Source organism: Poecilia mexicana, unplaced genomic scaffold (genome assembly GCF_051168715.1).
Source record: "Poecilia mexicana isolate PSO_F unplaced genomic scaffold, ASM5116871v1 scaffold_11, whole genome shotgun sequence".
Classification (NCBI taxonomy): Eukaryota; Metazoa; Chordata; class Actinopteri; order Cyprinodontiformes; family Poeciliidae; genus Poecilia; species Poecilia mexicana.
The window spans coordinates 25,682,895-25,703,673 of record NW_028263380.1 but is presented as its reverse complement, the minus strand read 5'-3'; the positions used below and the strand labels follow the sequence as shown (position 1 = coordinate 25,703,673).

Genomic DNA, 20,779 nt, shown 5'->3' with positions numbered 1-20,779 from the left:
ACTTTCCTATGATAACGGAGCACTTTCAGTACAGAGGAACAGTGACTGTACTTAGAGGTTCCTAGAGGCAATAGTCGCTTCAAAACAAAGGAAAAGCAGTGAAGCGGCATCTTCGTTGTTGGAAAATGTAAGACTTTGTTACTCTGTCCATCTCTCATTCCTGAAGAGGAAATCAAGATGTCAACATTAAATAAAGATAGAGGAAGTGACCATTTTCACCTTTTTAATGAACCCTGATTATTGTTTAATTACAAATGCAGATGAACAGATACAGAATGGAAACAGAAGCATGATAAAATAAAAAGCTCCGCCTCTCCTCCGGAGTGAAAATAACAAGAACATGAGAGGAGAGACGGAGAGGATAAGAAAAAAGGTGTCAAATAATACAAATGTTAAAAATGTTAAACAGTACAACACTCATTTTTTGTCCTTACAGAATCCACCATAATGAAAAATATATATACAAACAACTAAAAAAAAAAGTTAAAAAGACTTCTTCCCCCTGCTGTATGAGTTTTATCCAACCCTCCTCCTGCTGCTGTCTGCGGGTAGAAAAAGAGTGCAAACCAGTACAAGAACTCATAAACTGGGAATTCATGGGGAAGAGGTTGGGCCGCGGCACGAGGGTACGACATAATCATAAAGTAGTCATGTTAATAATATAAATCATTACAGGAGTAACAGTAATGCATGGAGGAAAGAGAAGAGGCTGTAAGGCAGCACAGGTCCAACAGTTCAGGTGGTTTAGTCCTGAAAACGTCTCCGAACGGTTTGGTGAAACAGGAATGAGGCGACGAACTATTTAAAAATGACAAATGTTGAGCCTTTTTCACAAAAAAGCTGGATGTTTGTAGACGGGGTAACCACAGAGCGCGCACACATGCAGAATGAGGGATTATGGGAAGTCCCTTGTCGCTCTGAGGTTTCCTGTGTGTGTGTGTGTGTGTGTGTGTTTGGGTGTAGTTTCTGCGACTGCGGAGGCGTCTAATGTCAGATGTGATGTCATGTTTCCCTTTATTGTAACCGCACTAACCAGGACGCTGCATGTTGTAGCTGCTCGAGTCTCAAACCAAAGTCCCGACCGTCCAATCAGAGCGAGCCGCCGGATCTGGGTCGCCGCAGCTGCATCAGAATATATATTTATATACACATCTTTGCTATTAAAAATAGGAGGATTTAGCTAATTCGTATCAAATGACCATATTGAAATAGAATATCTGATTCTAATATATATTTGAATAAAATATATACGTTTAGTTTTACAAAAAGCCGAAGGCATGGTGGTTTTCTGAGAGATAATACATGTTCCTGGGGGAGAAAACTGACAAAAAGGCACAATCTTTTTTAAATCTGATTGATAAAATGGGCACAATCTCTGTTTATATGTTAAAAATATACTTTTTTTTTTCATTTCTCAGTGAAGGTTTGCCTGAGTTAGCCTTGATGCTCCACATTCATTATGTTTCCCTCCCTCCCCCAAAAGACACTAATCAGTTTATCGTCTCTGCAAATGCCCGAAAAATACTGTCCATTTAAATCCAGAGGAAAAAATAAGTCTTTTTATTTTATATATATGTTTATATATATATAAAAAAGATAGGAGAAGCTGATGATGGGTAAGGTTGAAGGCAACAACGCTGAAAATGCCCTCGTTGGCGAAACTGGAGAGGAAGATAGTCTCTTCCAGACCAAACCAATCGATGCGTCTTTTCTTCTTCTTCTGCATTTATAATCTGCAGTGACGGGGCGTCTTCCAGGCACTTCTAGAATCTCTGTACAGGCGGCTGATCTTCAGTAACATCAGGATCTGTCGGCTCCATGTTGGGTTAAAGAAGAAACATACAAGAACCGGAGGCGACTCCCAACGTCCGGTCGCCTCTGCCGAACATTTATCGACTGGATTGGGCACGATTGTGATCAGAAGTGGACCGAGAAAACTCTGTAGTTGGGTTAAAGTCTGAGTTTTAGTGTTAAAGAAGTGATGATGTGTCCCAGAGCCGGTCCGGCTGGATTCACCAAGCAAACACCATGATTTCTACAGGATTCTGCGCCAACAGCTCGTTTTGTTCCCTGCTTTTCTCCGAACGGGTCGCTGCATCACACGGAGGAAGATGATTTGTTCATTTAGCTCAATTAAAAACTTTTACCTAAACTGTCAAGTTAAAAGTAATTGAGGGCCATGAGATTGAGTTTTAAAACATTTTAAATTAGAATTATTTTAAAAACTGCTAAATGTTAAATTTTTATCTGTGGGCAGATTTTGTATTTCTGCAGTGAACACAAAATTTATTAAAATAAAGAAATCTGATTTAATAGAAGAGGGAACTGCGACTTATTGTAGATCTGAAACATGAAATCTATTTAAAAAAAATGTAAATTTCTAATGTTGATTGTTTTTCTATTATCTTTGGATTTTTTGTTTATTCTGAGCAATGAAAACAGAAAACAGGTTCTCAGTCTTTAAAATGTTTGCATTAAAGTGTTCAGTAAAAATCGCTAAATATTAACTTTGTGTTGCACCTTCCATATTTAGGAGACTTACGGCCCTCGGGCCACACCTGAGACACCTGATTGAGCTAACTGAGGCCAGAATTTGTGAATTATTGCATGAATCTTCCTGCAAACGACCCAAACGTGTTCAGATAAAAGCAAAGAACAAAACAGTTGGTTCTGGTTTTTTAAAACATGATATGAAACCTGCTACGTTTACCAACGCCAGACTTTCAGATCGGTCCCAACGTCTAGATCTGCAGAACCTGCCATGTAGGGATTGTTTTTCAGCAGCCGGCGTTTTCCAGCGACAGCTGCGCCGTTGCTCTCTGCAGCTCGGAGCTCGCTCTGCGTTGGGTCGGCGCCGGCGGCAGCATCAGGCCCAGGATCACTCCTCTTCCTCCTCCGTTCTCCTCCTCTCCCTCTCTCTTCCCGTCTTCCTGCTCCTCCCCCTCTCCTCTCACTTTCTTGTCCTCCGCTTCTTCCCTGTCTCCGTCCGCCTCCATCCGCTGGTCTTCGCTCCAGCGGCGTTTGAAGCGCAGTTTGAGCGGGATGCAGCGGGTTCCTCCGGGACTGACGGGCGCCGCCGCCGCCTGGCCCGGCTCAGTCTTCAGGCCCATCAGCGGGAAGGCGCCGCCGCCGCCGCCGCCGGGAGGCGGAGTGGCGGGAGTTTTGAACACCTCTTCGTCATCATCGGGGTCTTCCTCTGGATGAGGAGCGGACGGGCTGCTGCCGCTCCCGTTCTTCAGATGGTGATGATGATGACGGCTGTGAGGAAGAGGGGGGAACATGTCTCCCTCCTCATCCTCGCTGTTGGGGTTCAGCTCGTCTTCTTCGCTGATGTCGGTCACCTCCACGTCTTCCTCGGACAGGTCGGAGACCGGCTCCACCTGCAGGCGAACGACAGATCAGCGATAAAAACAGAATCTCAGAGTTTTTGATTACAGAACCGATTTTAATAAAACTTTTTATCCATTTGTAGCTTGGCCCTAGTATCGTGTTGTGACCTCAAAATCCAAATAAACAGAAGCTGTAAAACATGTTTGTGAAACAAGATGGCTGCCCTGGGCGTGCTGACATCACTCTGAGCTACGGAAACACGAGGTGTGCATCAGTGAGAAAAGTGTCTTCATTTTTATAAATTACTAAAACTAATAATTGTATTAATATTCCAGCACTACTCTGAGATGCAACCAAAGCCGACTCACCTTGATCTTCGGCGGCGCTCCACCCACAGCAGACCCGACGTTCGGACCAGCGCCGGTAAACGAGGAAGCGTGGTTGGAGGAGGAGGCGGCGGCGGCCAGAGAGCTCCCCGCCTCCCTCTGCTTGCGGCCGAGCGGCGGCGGTTGCAGCTTGAACTTGAACGGCGAGGCATGCGCGTCGTCGGCCTGCTGCTGGCTGAGCGGCAGCGGCATGGGCGGGGCCTGCAGGTGGTGGGGGGCGGGTTTCTCCGGGGTGGGGCGGTGCGGCTGGGGGACGACGATGTTGGGGTAGTGCAGGAAGGCCCGGGGGCTGAGGTGGTAGTTGTAAACGGACTGGGTGTGGGCCTGCAGGTAGTGCTTCATGTCCTCCGTGTTGAAGGAGAAGTGGGAGCCCATCATGGGGGACGACAGGGAGGGGGACGGGGTGTAGGCCAGGTGGGGGGTGGGGGTCATGGACAGGGCGGGGGACAGCAGCCCTCCAGGCCCGGGCAGGGGGGACACGGGGAACGGGGACAGAGGGTCGGGGTGGACCCTGGGCGCGGGCCTGGGTAACCCTGCTGGGGTCGGGTGACCCCCGTAGAACCTGAACAGGGACTCGTGAGGCAGGCGGGGGGCGAGGAGCCCCCGGAAGGCCCGGTCGGGCCCGATGGCGCGCTCGTCTGCTGCCGCCGCCTCCTCTAGCTCGGAGTTGGTGGAGGTGCCGTCGCTGCAGTCGCTGACGGAGCCGCGGGCCATGCGGCGCGCCACGGTGCTGAACACGCCGGGGCTGCGCAGCTCCTCGCTGGAGGACAGAACCTCCGACGGGGTGGAGGGCGGGAAGCGGAAATGTGTTCCTCCGGTCGGGACAGGGGGCGCGCTCTGAGGGACTCCACGACCTGCGACGAACAAGAGAACAGTTCAGACTCACTTCCTGTAGCGGTGGACGTTTATAAGCAGTAAACTGTCCCATAACTTATCACGATAAATCATAATGTTGTTGTTTTGAGACCACAAGATACGGCAATGGTAATAATGGTAATGGTATAATAACCATTACCATTATATTAACAGTAATAGTTATTACCGTTCTCAGAGATCAATAAACTTTAAATTCAAATGAACATTTAACACTGGAACTGGAAGACATTTTAAATATCCAAAATAAATAAAACAAAACAACAAAATGAATCAAATAAAATGAATTATGAAGTCTCAGTAAACAAAATTGTCCTTCAAAAGAAGTTTTAGTTGAGATCAAAGCACCAGACTGATTCCTTCCTTGTTTTCCCAAGACATGGAGAGGATGGTCAGGGTTGTCCATAGTTTTCTTAATTTTATGAAGAATCTGCCTTTGCATCATCATCTCCAGAAATAAGGTTTAATTTCCACAGTCGTCCCCAGAACAGAACCGGCTTCTATATCAGGTTGTTGAGACTTTTTAGGTCCCTTGCTCTGATGCCGTGGCAGAAGAGATGACGTTCTCAACAACAAACTTGTGGAAGATCTGCAGCATCTTGCTGCAAACCTCAACGGGTCTTGGCTTCCTCCAGACGCTCTGTTTCTTCTTACAGACGCTTCTCTGCTGCGTTTCCAGTCCAGCCTGTTGTCCAGATGAACACCGAGGTATTTATCTTCCTCAACCACCTCCACTTCTTCTCCCATGATGGAAATAAGGTTTGATTTAACCTTCTTTCTTCTGAAATCTACAATCCTCTCCTTTGATTTGTTTACATTCAAGATGAGAGGAAGAGGATTCTTATATTTTCTCTTTGACTATAAGCCTTAGAAGCTGAGAGGAACCAAGAGTTTAGGCCGAGTCCTGATGAGCTCCTCATGCCTCCCCATTCTGAGCCTGTGGCACTGCAATAAATTCTTGGCATCTGAGCACATGCCGGGATTAAATATTGGAAAAGTCGACCCGACTGCCATTACAAACATGGGCTGGGTTCCTCAGTTTTTTTTTCCAGCGCCTGTCGTTTAAAAAAAGAAAAACACATCTGTGCCATGTGTGTCAGGAATGACGGCTGGAGGAGAAGCTGCAAGCGCGTACGAAACCATCGTATCACAACATGTCAGTGTGTGGGCCACATCACACAGAGGCTATAATTAAAGTTTCGTGCTTCGCTTATGTCACCCGGTCTCCAACGCTCCATATGGGCCGTGTTTACGCTGGGTGGCTGGACCCAAAGCGGCTGCGCCCCACGGAGGAGGGGAAAAGCGCAGACGTGGCGCTGGGGTCTGGAGACGCACGCGGTCGGTTACCGGGCAGATTAAGACGAATGTCAGAGAGCAGCCCATACGCCTCCACACCATCAACATGTTTCTGATTTGTCCCACTAATGAAACAACATCTTTAGGGGGATTTTTTTCTGGCAAACTGAGCCTGTGGAGAAAAAAGCTGCTCAACAGCTACCTCTAAAGGTTGTTGGAAACAAGAAATAAAACTTAAAAACTGAAATCTGAGTCAGTTTGGACAAAATGAAGCTTAACATCCACTAAAAATTTTTTTTATTTAGCTCCTCATTGGCTCGTATTTTCTCTCCTATTACAGCAGAAAGGTCCAACAACGGTGAAGCTGAAACGAGAATATTTCAGCTAAAACACAAAAGGTCTTTATAACTCTACCTATTGGAGTAATAAAGGTCGTGACCCCTGCCGTTAGACGACGGAGTGAGATTTATTTGTCCCATTAGCTGTAACTGAATAACATGCTCGCTTCTCTTTCCCATGTTTAAGAGAAATGTGATTCATTCGTACATCATGTTTATGTCCAGGTTGTCGTCCTGACCTGTAGCCTGAGCTCCAACCATTTAAACCATTTAAATTGAAAAAGCGTTTGTATTTTATTTTACATACAATAATTAAAAAATGTTTCAGAAATGTGAAACTTTGAAAGAATTTCTCTTTCGTGTAAAACATTTAAGCTCATGTTTGATGAGCGTAATGGCGATGCTCAAAGTCAGTTTTGATTTATTACAAATGGTAAAATATCTCTATACAGTAATTTATTTCAGTGCTTATTCTGTACACAACTGTGGGTGGCTACTTCCAATTCAGTAGACAAATAAATAAATAAAATCAGTAGCTGGGCCACCCCCAGTGATACGCTACCCTGGGCCATGAGCCACATCAGAAACCACCAATGTTATCATGTAAGGGAAAATGGGACTCATGGATGTAAAAAACTCTGAGTGGCTTAAATAAAAATTAAAAGAGGCATCAATTATTCCTAACTACTGTGGGTATTTCACATTCTACTCTTCTTACAGTTTTTGTTTTTAAACTGCAGCAGTAAACTTGCTTTAAAGACTTTTATGTGTTTTTGCCAGAGGTGCCAATAAATGTACAGTAAAGGGTGTAGTAAATGCAATGTAAAGGCAATTAAAAACAACAAAGCCAGTCTGCAGTTTTTTGTTTTTAACTGGATTTTATATGATGCAAAAAGTTCCAAACTATTTAAAATATGCATAAAATAATAAAAGTTATGCCATTTTCAAAAACAGGGTTAGAAAATGTATCAAAAAGAAGAAATAATCTTATTTTTGCGTCATCTGTAACCATAAGTAGTGTGAATCCTTTGCATCCATTTCCCCAATAAAAGTAGCAGATGTTGGAATATAAAATAATAAAAACGTGCATAAAAACAAGAAAGCTTAAAAGATTAAAATGAAACTGAATTATCTGTAAAACCTGAAAGTTCAGGAAGTTGAACATCTGATGAGTAGAAGGTCCAACAGCTGGATCTCGTTTTTCATGTTTCAGATTAAAATCCGACACAAACCAACAGAACCTTCCCCAGAAGGAGGCGCAAATCTTCCCTTCCTCGCTGCGTAAATCACCTCAGCGCGCTTTAACACCGAGCAGCCAGCAGTTTTCACGTTGCTGCGAATGTGTACCTACCAGAGCTGCCCATGTCGATGAAGGGGTAATTGACGAGCACCAGTTTGTTGAAGTTGAACTTGTAGGTGAACCTCTTCCCTTTGGTCTTGTGGAGGATCCGCTTGTTGTAGTAGTATCTGTGCAGAGAGAGGAGGACAGGAACGTGTCATCACCTGCAGGTTATGCACTGTGGAGCCAGATTTACTGAAGTTAGCTGCAGTTTAAATTCATCATGTGGAAATGGAAACCTTAGGAGAGACTTTCAAGCTTATGCAACACATTGAACATATTGGAAATTAAATGCAGACTTAGAAGCTACTCTCAATGCTACTTGACACACCATTTCCTGGTGTTTGTAAATGCCAATCCAGCAGCTTTATTTATTTTCTTTGAAGCTGATTGGCTGTACCCCCAAGAGTGGGGATAACTTAGTCTGAATTAATTAGCTTCTACAATATCAAACCAATCAATCGAAATTTTATTTTTCTAGCACATTTCAGCAACAAACTGCTTCACATCATAAAAACACAAAAAATCTTGGTCAGTGTTTCATTTATATTGTTTCAAAAGCAACGCTAGTTTTTAGTCTAGGAACTCGGCGTTTCGGCTGTTTTACAGTTTTCTGGACGTTTGTTCCAGATTTGTGGTTCATAGAAGCTGAATGCTACTTCTCCATGTTTGGTTCTGGGGATGCAGAGCAGAACCAGAACCAGAGCCAGAGCCAGAACCAGAACCAGAGCGGTCTGGAAAGTTCATACAACACCAGCAGATCCTTAATGTATTTTGATGCTGCACCATTCAGTGATTTATAAACTAACAGCTTTTTAAAGTTTATGCAATAATGCTAAGATGGTTTCTAATATGTGTATTTATGCATGTTGAGTGTTTGAATTATTAAAATAAGCAGTTATAATTGTTTTTTTTATTATTTAGTTTTGCTGTTTCAGCAGCTATTGGTCTCTAACTCTCATGAATACTTGAGGTCCACTGTAAAAATGTAAACATTTTTATTAACATATTGTGACAAATTTGTCACAATATGTCCTCTGTAATATTTATATTAAAGAGGATATATTATGCTTCCTTTTAAGTAAGTTAGGAAATGTCTGTGGGTTATAAGAACACAGTCATTCTCATACAATGAGATTTTAGCTCCTCAGTTCTGCTGTTTATGAACTTCCAGAATGAGCCGTTTTAGGGCTCTGTCACTTTTATGCAAATAACCTGTTGCTGGCCACGCCCCCAAGAGCCCTTTAGACTCTTGAAAATGGCTGTAAAACCACACATGTTGATGCTGAAGAGGCACAACCATCAAGGATGCAGCAGAGGTTTCTGAATGTTAAGCACTAAAACCAGCTGACCAATCGGGCTCGTCTTCAAATAGTGGAGTGGGCGGAGCTCCGCTTCGGTTGCTAGGTAACTGGGCTCTACCCAGTTACCTAGCAACTGGACTTAATCAATGGGTTTTTGAAACGGCTTGTTTTCAGACAACAAAACCCATCAACTTATTGGTAGAAAATGGTTACATGGGGTTGTTTTTAGTGTTGAATGGTTTCTAGAAGCAGTAAAGACCAGGATAGAAGTATAAAAACAAGCAAAAAGTGAATTTTCCACATAGATCCTGCAATAAACTAAATTATTTTTTCTTAATAGAGTCCCACCACAACTTAAAACCTAAAAATGGAAATAATGTGTCCTAATTAGAAATTCACTAAAAATGACCCGTTGTCATTTTTTCCAAAAGGTCATGTGATATTTGTGGCTGTAAGCAATTTATAAATCTGGATTGAGGGTAAAAGTGACTCTTTGGATCGTAAAGGTTGTGGACCCCTGATTAGAGGCTCGACACTTTGCTTTTCTCCACGTGCATGAAAGCACAGACTTATAAAACATCGTCAAAGGTTCTTTGATGCATAAATAGGAATAATAATTCCTTCCTTCCGTTGTATTCAAAACTACAGCCTCCATCAACGAAACTGCAGAACATTTCTTTTCTCTTTTATGCTACAATCCTTAGAATAAAACCCCACACAGACCATCCAGGTGGGTCAGCTCTCAAAGAAATAAGCCAGGAAAAGCCTGTTTGGTGCAGAAAAGAGCAAACACACCAAACAAAATGGGTAAAGATACAATGATGCACAGTGAGACTGATCAATACAGCTTAAAGAAACAAAATGCTGTCAAAGGAGGGGAGTTCTTGATGGAAAGAGTGATGTAAACCTCCATAAACAGGCCGCTTCCTGACTGAACACAACGCTTCAATTCAAAGCCTCACTGTAAGCCTGAAGGAGGTGAGACATCCATTCAGATTTAGTCTTATCCAGGCGGCTCCATTAGTAGGAGTGCATTAGTCATCGTCAGCACACAGAGTGATGCAAAGAGTGAATAGGCAGCTGCTGACAGCTCCTCCAAAAGACAAGAAAATGGCTCAGTGTGACTCACCAACAGCCACATTCATACTTCTTTACACAAAAACAAGTAAATCGTAGAGCCTCATTCAGCAGGGACTGGCGACTTCATTCTGGGAAATGTAATACGTATCATTTCCAGTTACATGAAGCACAGAGGAGCTCGGTGGGTGAATCTGCACTGGATTTAAGGATGGATATCTGGTTCACACTGCAAAAACACAAAATCTTACCAAGTATTTTCTAGTGCAAATGTTTTATTAAACTTGAAATAAGACAAAACTGACCAACATTTCAGCAAGATAAAGGGGCTTGTTTCAGGTCAATAATTCCTTATTATTGATTAAAGAAATGCTACTCCACTGGCAGGTTATACAACTGAAAGTATCTGCAGTGGAACCCCTTTTTATTAGGACTGGATTAATTGTGATTAATCGATTATTGAAATAATCGTCAACTAATTTAGTAAGCGATTAATCGTTAACAGACTTGAAAAATGGTTATTTGCTGGGAAACATACAAAATATTACATTTTGCATTTAATATGAAAAATATGTAAACCTGTTCAACCCAGAACTCCTCAAATGCCTTTTTTTCCCCACTTGCATGGAAAAATATCTCCCATTATGCCAATTCAAATATTAATCCCAAAAGAAACAAATTAGTAGACAGTATTTTTATTTTTTGTAGTGCAGGCTGAAAGAGATTATAAAAGCTTGTACAACTGCGCCCTATGCATCAATCAATTCATTTTTACACATCCATCCATCCATAAAGATCAATACTATTATTTACGGACACATGCGTAACAAATATTCATTCTGGCACAGGAAGAGAGATGATTAATCTTCAGGAAACTGAAGGTAAACATGAAGAAACGACAACTTGAGGTGATCGGTCACATTAGGAGCGACGGTTACAGAAATCACACAATGGTGGGGATATGAGTCATTCTGCTCAGGCTGAATCCAGCGTGGACACGATATTCGTCACGGGAGTTTTTCACAAAGGAGGGAGAAAGCAGGGGCTCATCGAGCCCCTCGGTGACTCAAAGAGTGAAGGGCCTCTTCTGAAAGAAACGGCTGCAATGAACTCCCACACTCTCGCATGGAGAGCGGCCGCACAAAGCGGCAATCGGAGAAAACCGGCCGGAACTGTGAGCAGGGGAAGTAATCAGATCATGAAGAGCTGAGGTCATTTAATCACTCAGGAACAAACAGGTGGGTACAGCAGGCAGGCCGCCTTCATCAGTACTGATCAATAAGAGACAATATGAATCCTGATGACTGCAGGTGTGGATCTTCCTTCCTAGACGATTCCAAGCACAAATGTTTGACTTTATAATCTTAGAGAAGATCTTGGAATCAATATTGTACATTGACGCTTTAAAGTTGTTTTGTTTTGTTCTTTTTTTGCAAATTTCAACATTTTGACAAAGATTAATCTTGAAATCTAGAGTTTGTTTTTTTAAATTCAGTTTGAAAAGTACTCCTCTGTGACTATATTGTTTCTTTTTTCTTTTATCTAGAATAATTAAAAACTACTGCTGACATGATGAATCTGAACTGTCAGCTAATTTAGTAATCAATTAATAGTTAACTAGGGAATGCAGACTCAAAAAGAGACAATTTAAACATTTTTAAGAAATTCTCTTTACAAAGTTCGTCTTCATCAGAAAAATGGCTTGAATGTACTGAAATGTTTAGTCTGAGATGTTCAGCAACGTTAAAACATTTAGGGCTGAAATGATGAGTCCGATTAATTGTGATGAATCAGTTATTGAAATAATTGTCAACTTATGGTATTGATCAAAATGTGAATTGTGAGTCTTTTTACAGAACGGTGATCAGGCCGAAGATTGCAATCTGTACACTCCTACCTACTTGCACAGACTGCACTCCTAGTAGGTTGTCAACAGGTAGTAGGTAGTTGTTAACAAAATCAGAAAGATTTGTAAACTTCTGGATGAAGTAAATATTCCAGCTGGGACGTGTGGACCACTCAATGTGAATCTAAGCAGAGCACATGGAGGACATGTGGTGAATCCTTTCCAAACAGTAAACATCTGGGTTTTAGCAAAGGTGCAAACCGGAGCAGAGCTGTGAAAGAAGCAAACACCAGGAGGAAGCAGGCGAGTTTAAAATGCATTGACACACGCCTCTTCTTATCAAATATCTTTGTTTAAAATAGACAGAGGAGTCATATTTCATCCATAAAATGCAGTAACATAGCAACACGTGCATACTGTACATGCATGAATGAAAGCACACGTGTGCACCACTGCTAGCTCACTTCAAAAGACGAAGAGAAGCATCAAAGATTAAAGGAAGTTTCTTCAAACGACGTCAGAATCAATTAACGGCCTGCGGTTCGTATAAAAGCTCCAGAAACCACAAGAAAGAAACTAGCAGAGTTCGGTTCCAGCTTGTCGTTGATGTGAAACGCTCAGATCAGAGAGAAAGTAAGACTTCATCTTTAAAACCGATTGTTTACGTGCTGATAAAACTTTAGATGTTCTGAAGAGTCTAGGACAGACTGACTTTCCAAATACAAGCACTGACACTAAATACCACCTTAATGTCCTGCAATCAGTGCTCCAAAGCACCAATTAATTAGCAATTTATTGTAAGTGGCCAATTTTCCCAGTGACCAGCAATCAGCAGGTCAAATACAAAGAGACTTTAGATCCCATCCAAAACTGAAACATTTCACTTCTTCCTGCACCTTAAAACAGCCTGCATCTTGTTTCAGTCAGACAGATTATCTAGCAATTTATGGCGCATTTGTGTTAATAGATGCCAGACATGTTTGCTTATTCAAACTATCCATTAAGGTGAAGCTTTGTTTCTATATCTGAAATGTGCTATACAAATAAAATTAGATTGACTGATCTGTGCTGTATGTAAAAATGCCCCACCAGGTTCCTGGAAGTGCCTGAAACCTGAACATCTCTGCTCTTCATTCATGCATCGTGTGGTTTCATTTCAGTCCAGATAGTTTAATTTTTGATGCTAAATCAGTGCATCATGAATTGCTTAAATTTAAAATCACATATGATAAATTGTGTTTTTTTATAAATATTTAAATGGCATAAAATACAATCTTCTTGCAAGAAGAAAGTTCATAAGCAGACAGGACAGATGGGCTGGAGGAGGACTGACACGGAGCAGGGTGTTAAGAGTGTGTGTGTGTGTGTGTGTGTGTGTGTGTGTGTGGGCATGTCTGCGTGACTGTGCGTGTGTGTGTGTGTGTAAATAAGGATGAGAACATACTGGTGGCTAAATAAAACCCAGCAGCATCCCACATGTGCTCCGCAGTGGGTGAAGGTGTGTGTTTCTAAATTGGCCGTCACCCTGGAGCTTCGGCGCGGAGAGCAGAGGCTGCTTCAAAACATGACAGGTCCTTTTAATTACACAACACAAACAGCCGCCACCACGACCCAACACAACGAGAAAAGATGGAGAACAAACCTGAAAACCACTCCTCTCTTTCCCAGATGGCCTGCACTTTTCAGGTCAAAGTTTCATCAAAGTTTCGTCCTTTTATTTACGCAAATTTCTGGAGTTTTCTGTCCTTTTAGTCAATGTTTAACAATAAAAGTGTAGCATGGACCAATGGAAGACATTTCTACAGACACAAATGTAAAAGAGACCAGAGAGGAAGAGTGAGGGTGAATAATGAAAGGATAAAAAAAGAAAGATGAAGGGATGACTAGACAAAGAGACACACGGATAGACTGATAATTGGATGGACCGAGAGATAAATGGACCAAGGGGTTAGGTGGGTGAATGGATGGATGGAGATAGACTGACGGATACACATAAGGTGTTACGGAGAAACTGATGGATGGATGGATAAGAGATGGATGGAAGGATGAAGGGATGATGCCTGGATGGCAGAACAGATTTAGGCAAAGCCTTATCTCGATCTGGAAAACACTTCAGCTAAATCCCAGGCTGAATTACAGCCGTTTTCACGTAAAATTGTAAGTGTTGAATTGGGGGGAGGGGACACATAAGAGGCCACCTTTAATTAAAAAAATTAATTAAAACCTTACTGGAGAGGAGAGAAAACTACCTAAACATGCCTGCAGAGTAAAGTCGAGTCTGAACTTCTTAACCAACCCGAGTTCTGGTGAATTAAAGAAGAAAAGGCAGAAAGCTTCACCTCAGAGCCCGACTCAGCTTGTCATAGTTCATCTGCGGTTTGCACTTCCGGGCCCCCCACAGGCGGGCCACCTCGTCCGGGTCCTTGATGACGAACTCGCCGTAGTCGCCCTGCCAGGCGATCACGTCGTTGTACTCCTGCTTCCTCAGCAGCTCCAGGATGAAGTGCCACAGTTGGATCTGCCTGGAGCCTGGGCTCGACTCCGGCTTGTAGGCCCACTCCGGGAAGGCGAACCCTGCAGGAAAAACACAGAAAAAAACATCTTACTGATGTTTCACCACAGAAAACACTTCATGTTCAGTTGCAGGGCTGGACGATAAATCCAGCTTTGGGTTTTTGAAGTTTTTATTTTTGGAAAATCTGGATTCCCTCCCCATCAATGTTGTTTGGTTTCCATAGTTTAGAGTGAAGTCAGTACATCCATGGCGGCCATCTTGTTAGACAAGCATGTCTTACAGTTTCTGTTTATTTAAACTTTGAATTAGGGTCAACAATGACGATGAAAAGGAGAATAAAGTGGTAATTTTATGAGAACATAAAAAAACAACATAAAATGAAGAATGTTGAGCATATTGTGAAGTTCTACAAGTTTCACAAATAATTCTGAGTAGAAATACTTCCTCTGTTATCACATCAGCATCAAATCATTATCAGGACTTTGAAATGATTATGTAAAACAGACTATTTCGAAGAAAGAACCACAAACTGAGCTGGTCATGTCAAACTTTTTTTTCTTGTAATTTTTTTCCTATACATTTTTTTTTGCTAATATTATGCCTATATTCTTGTTAAGTAAGTGAACTGGCTCTGATACTCTACTGTATAAAACAGAAAGAACGATTGAAAAACTACTTTTCTGTCATCTGTAATTTCTTTCTTAGAAAACGAGCAAAATGTAAACCCCAATCATTGTCGCCTCAAGCTGCAGCTGATGATCACTCCAGTTGAATCTGTTCCCACAGACGGCCGATGTATCAAACCACTGCCCCTATCAGCATCAAAGCTGGAAAATCAACACTGTTTTAAGAGATTATCAGGCCTTGAAACACGAGCAGACTAAATATGAGATACGGCCTGATAACTACTATCAGGACACACTCTGCGAGCCACACACTATTATGCAAAGGTTAAAAGTATGGGCTTCATGCTGCAAGCGCAGTAAAAGACTCAACACTACTTGTGCAGAAGGCCAGACTGAAAGGCTGGAGAGCGGAGGCGTAGTGACACACACACGCATGCATACACATAGAGAAACACACACACACACACCTTATTAGGACCAGATGTGCCTTGGCAATCAGGCTGAGAAAACTCAGGCTGGGAAACATATGGGCACAATATAACAAAGCTTAATTCTCCCTCTCTCTTTCTGTGTGTGTGTTTATGCAACTGCTGTAAAAAATCGTGCTCGTCTAAATACCAAGATTACAATTTGTTTCCCACACTTTAAAGCCCCTTGTATGTGTGCAGCGGCGGCGTACATGGTCACGGCCGCCGCCGCCACGCCGTCGTTCTGCGTCCGATTGATCACAGCAGGATGATGCAACACGACACGCCTCAATGTATGCGGTCATTACCCGAACACGCCATATGATGCAACTGTACTTTTTACTCCTTTTATCCTTTACTGCTTTCTGCGTTTGATAGGAGGAACTTTATTAAAGCTCACAGTAACAGTGGAGAAGAACCACAAAAAAAACGTAGACGAAAAACAGACGTGAGCTCCTAACTCTGTATTTTACAGGAAGTCTGGACTGTTTAACACATGTTTTAGGAATATTTACTTTTCTCGAGCTCTTCTTAAAATAAAATTCACTTTTTCAGTCTGACATAAAGAAGTGGAGCTTTCAATTAAAAACTAAACCTTGAAAAGTGGGGTGTATATTCATATGTTGCCACCAAAATAATATCTAGTGCAAACAATCGCCTTCAAAGCCAGCCAATTAGTAAATGGGCCCAGCTGTGTCTTAATTGAATCTCAGAATAAATCCAGATGTTCTGGTTCTGGTCTCAGAGGTTCTTTAGCATCATAAAGACCAAAACTCAGCAGACACTCGTGGAGAACGGGAATCCAAGCAGAACAAAATAAAATATATATTTTTTGTATTGGGGTTTGTGTAACTGTACCATGCAGTCACAGTCATACAATTACACTAAAAAACAAAAGTAACAGATGGTTCATTTCGTGACTTTCAATTGCTATCCAAACATTACCACAAAATAATGTGATAAAACTTTAAGTCAACATCGACTCCCTCTGTTAAACGGCACCACTCCCTCCCTGCATCCTCCATTTTGGTTTTACAAAGCGTCATGAAGAGAGCGCCACCTTTCTGCAAATAACCTCCGCCGTGGATGACAACATTGCAATTTACATTCACTGTGTGCAAATATTGCAAGCAGTGATGCCCAGTCTTCCCTGGTATTCGGTAAAAATCAAAATTGAGTCCAAATGTTTGCCTTCAACATAGATTGAGCCAGATGAATCTCTCTCTCTTTTGTTTTCGCTTTATTGTGTACAATTAATCAAAATATGATTCATTCTCGACAAATGGTTTATAAGATTAAAATTACTTCCAATTGATTGATTAATATCCTATGCTTAGACCTTTTTTAATGTTGTAATCTGCCAGTTAATACAGAAATAAAGGTGGCGGGGTCATACCAGAATGGGATGCGAAATGCACTTTATGCAGTTCTGTTCTGAAATATAAACACTCAACAACCTCCTTAAGTTTCACTTTAACAGAACTCAAGCAGTGTCAACATATGGAAAGTTTTACCCTTTATGTTACGGAAAGGCGGTTGGCCCCCTAGATACAAAGGAAATTCAGGTTTTTTAAGTAAATGGCCACTTATCAACTTTAGATTAACTGATAATTTGCACCCCTAATTATATATGTACTTCCCAGTAACGTCAGATGTCCAGCGTAGCAACAAAATGGCGGTTGACAAACAGTGAATTTGTTTTATTTTTTAATTAATTCTGAATCATAGTAAATGAGAATCTGAATTCTTTTGTGAAATAGGAGTGTGCTTTTCTTGGCACACTCCTATTTTTAGTGTTAGGATGATCAAGTCAAAGTCCAAACCTAAACACAATTAAGAATCTGCAGCAAGACTTGACTACTGACCCTCACTAGATGCTCTCCATCCAATCTGAGGTCGAAAACATCTCTACCTGTAGAAGCAGGTAGAGACGCCATAAAAGACGTGCAGGAGAGGCGGCTCTACAAACCAGAATGAGCTGAGTCACCTCAGAAGGCAACTGGCTGATTTTATGTAGGACTATGAGAGTAAAGTATCACTTCACTTCAAGGTTGTACTAATGTGTGTTGTTTTATTACATAAAACACACAAAAGCTTTTGTTTGCAAAAAGATAAAGTACAAAAAAGTTTAAATTGCAGACCTAGTTTTTCATTAGAAATGAGTTTGTGTTGCCAATTTGTTTTTGTTTTTTTAAATATACAATAAACCAAACGGGTAGTAAAAGGAGGTGTTTGGTTGTTTATTTACAAATCTGCACGTGCTCATTGGTTAATTTAATGCACACTTTCTCTAATCTCCACCCAGACTGACAGCATTTACACCTGCTGATAAAACCCAAAGTGAGTCATGCAAAAAGAGAGCTGGGGAGAGCAACACCAAAGTCCAGCCCTGAATGTGTGAAACGCAGCAAAGTTCAGCGCATGCAGCCGGCAGAGACCTGGCAACAATCCGGGTTTTAATAGCAGCTCCTGTCAAAGTAACACATTAAACAGAAGCCTGTCATTAAACTAGAAGCCCACTCAGACAGGAACAAACTATTCAGTCAGATTTTAGTGTGGCTGCTAGTGAACAGCGTTGCCACATTATAGCCAAAGGTCAAGTTCAAGGCTGTGGATCTACACTGTATCAATATTCATCAATATAGTTACACAATTTAGAGGTTAAAGACTAACTATTGAACTCTTTGGTTGCCTTTGAAGTTGAACAGAAATAAACACTGACTTTAAAAAACACCACAGTACTGAACTTAATAGCTTCAAACTGATTTTTTCCTGCAATACCGATGATCCTTTCTTGTTCTGGCCTTTAAAAATCATTAAAATAATTTGAACCTGATAAAAAAAAACTTGAGTTTCATATGAAAAGCAAAACTAAGCAAACGCATGCCTAGAAAGTAAGCTCGTTGCAATAAGCAATGAATCAAATAATTTAAATAGAGTTCAAGTGAATTTCCATTCTGATGATTAATGTATTCTGAAAGGCAACTTTATGTGCGTTTGTAATCCAGTTTTATTTATGGTTTCAGTTGGTGTGGTTTTTACTTCCTTTGTATTAATCATTTGTTGTTTTATTTTATTTTGAGTATTTAAAATATCTTCCAGTTCCAGTGTGGATTGTTTTGTAAGAAATTAAAGTTTACTAGACTATGAGAGGGTGTATTTGCATTATTATGCCATTGATTATGATTATAATAATATACAGACTCTTAAAAAGCTTATTTACTAAAAGAACAGCTCAGCCAGAGTGGTAATTAAGACAAAACTAAAATATATGTATTTTGTATTTCAGATTACAAACTCTTCTTTGTCTACAAATCTTTTCTACTTTAAGCTCAAGTTGCATTTTTAGCTTCACCTGGTTCAGATTGTGTGAATAAAAATCTACTATATCAATCTATTTGTTAATCCAAAAAATGATCAGTAGATGGTATTTTTCCTTTGCTACAAATGACTAAACGTATACTAAAGGAATGCTGACATTGCATTGAAGCAATAAACTCTTTATTTTCTTATTTTTTCAAAAACTAAATTAATTATTTGCATAAATGTGTAAAAAAAAAGCTTGAGTAGTTAAATAAAAAAATCTACAGAAGGTGCCAATTTGTAATTAACTAATCGTCAGAGTAATCATTTACTATAATAATCGTTTGTTGCAATCCGAGTTAGATTTATAAAAAGAAAAAAAATTGGAAGGAAAGTTTTGAATAGAAACATGTGGTGATGCAAAGCCAACAGCTGCACAACATCCTGCAACACATTTCCAAAAATTCAGAGCATGGAGAAAAACTTGTGTCTGGAAAACTGGAAAAACTTTATACTACACATAAACCCTGAATACATCCTTTATATATGATAAAAATGCAACTTTCTTGCTTTCCTTCATGTTAATCTAATGGCCGAAAGCATCAGATGCAGCAACTTTGTGTTTTAACCAATAAAGATTTGAGAAACGGCGTCATAAATCCAGGAAAACCGAATCGTTCCTGATGACTAATGGACCACATGCTGCATTCAGACCTCCTGTGGAGCTCAGAGGGAACGCCAACTGAGACAGACAAGCTGGCTGAGATAGCTAGCAGCCATCTGAAGACAGATTACTAATTTGGTCTGAGCATATGATTCATACTTCAGACAATAAGCCGGGTGTCACTGGGGACAGGTGAGGCGCCATGACAAAAAACGCTGCTGCTAAACGACGGGGCGTGTAGGAAAGTTCGATGTGTACAGTCAGGGTGTTTTAAACTAAAGTAGGTGAGCTAATATTTCACCGGCACAAAGTACAAAGATACACGAGACAGGTTAGTGAGGAGGTAAGTGGGTTCATGCGTGGGTGCGCAGAGCACACAGACAGAGCGCAGGAATAGCAACCATGCCCACTGCGTGTGCGCTGCAGATGTCCCCGCTGACTCATAGCTCGTTCGTTTGTCGTTAAGCTTTCACAGATTTCGCCTTTCTCCCCCTCAACGCTGCTGCCGTTTCTTTCTTTTTTCCCTTTTCATACGGGTCCCTCCCTCGCTCAGCCTCTCCTAAGACAAACCGTGTCCTAGCAACCGGAGCTTTCAGCGCCGAAAATAAACAGCAGAGTCACGACAAACGAGACAAAATGAGATTCTGTAACGGAAAAAGTTGCCATGGGAGTTTGAAGTTTTGGGCCTGGGTCCAGATAAATGGCAGTGGTGGTATTATCGGTTTATTGCTGCATGATGCTGGCAAACATAAATGATGCTGCTGCGGTTCCGAAATCCTGTCTTGGAAACATTAACGGAGAGAATCTAGAAGGACAGGTGATGCTGCAGCTAAATTATTAACGTTTGTCGTTTGATCTTGTGTACTACAGCTGCTCTAAAGTTTGCATTAACTTTTTAATCTGATGCACCAGATACAGATGGCATCACCCAATATAAATTATGGCTGGTTTTTATGTTCCTAGTGGACTGGGCCGATGGTCACAGATGTTGAAGATCTGATTGCTGTAATAGTCTGCTACTTATACAAAGATGGGAATGAAACTAGAAGAAACCAGAAGTACACCACCCAGCTTCCTGGCATCTGTGCTGTTATTTTAGCTTGTATTGGTCTGGAAAATAATTTATTTTATTTAGCTAGTTAAAAGAGAGAGAGAGAGAGAAACTGGACTGTTCAGATCTAATATACTGGACAAGTTTAATCCCTTGTCCTTTTCTGCTACAAGAAATGTTCAGAAAGCGATTCAGGCTGCTTCCACACCTAATAGACTTGGTTTGATTAGGAACTAAAATTGAAACATTTGTTACATTTTCAGCTGCTGTGGTTCTAAAAACTTTGAAAAACTTATTCCCCTCCTCGCCTGTGAGGGCGCAGCACCAAAAAAAGCCACTGAAGGAAACACCACCAAAACCTCTG

At 41.2% G+C, this 20,779-nt stretch overlaps 1 protein-coding gene across 2 annotated transcripts in view; it reads right to left on the bottom strand.

Moving 5' to 3' along the window:
• Positions 1-206: 206 nt before the first annotated feature.
• The window catches only part of erf (Ets2 repressor factor), a 43,846-nt gene continuing 23,273 nt past the window's right edge, over positions 207-20,779 (bottom strand). For both annotated transcript variants that reach the window (XM_088010492.1, XM_015001526.2), the window contains 4 exons: positions 14,129-14,363; positions 7,575-7,690; positions 3,699-4,570; positions 207-3,380 (listed from right to left, as the gene is read on the bottom strand). In XM_088010492.1, coding sequence (XP_087866618.1) covers positions 2,778-3,380; positions 3,699-4,570; positions 7,575-7,690; positions 14,129-14,363 — 1,826 coding nt within the window. In that variant the 3' untranslated portion in view covers positions 207-2,777. The remainder of the gene's footprint in view (positions 3,381-3,698; positions 4,571-7,574; positions 7,691-14,128; positions 14,364-20,779) is intronic.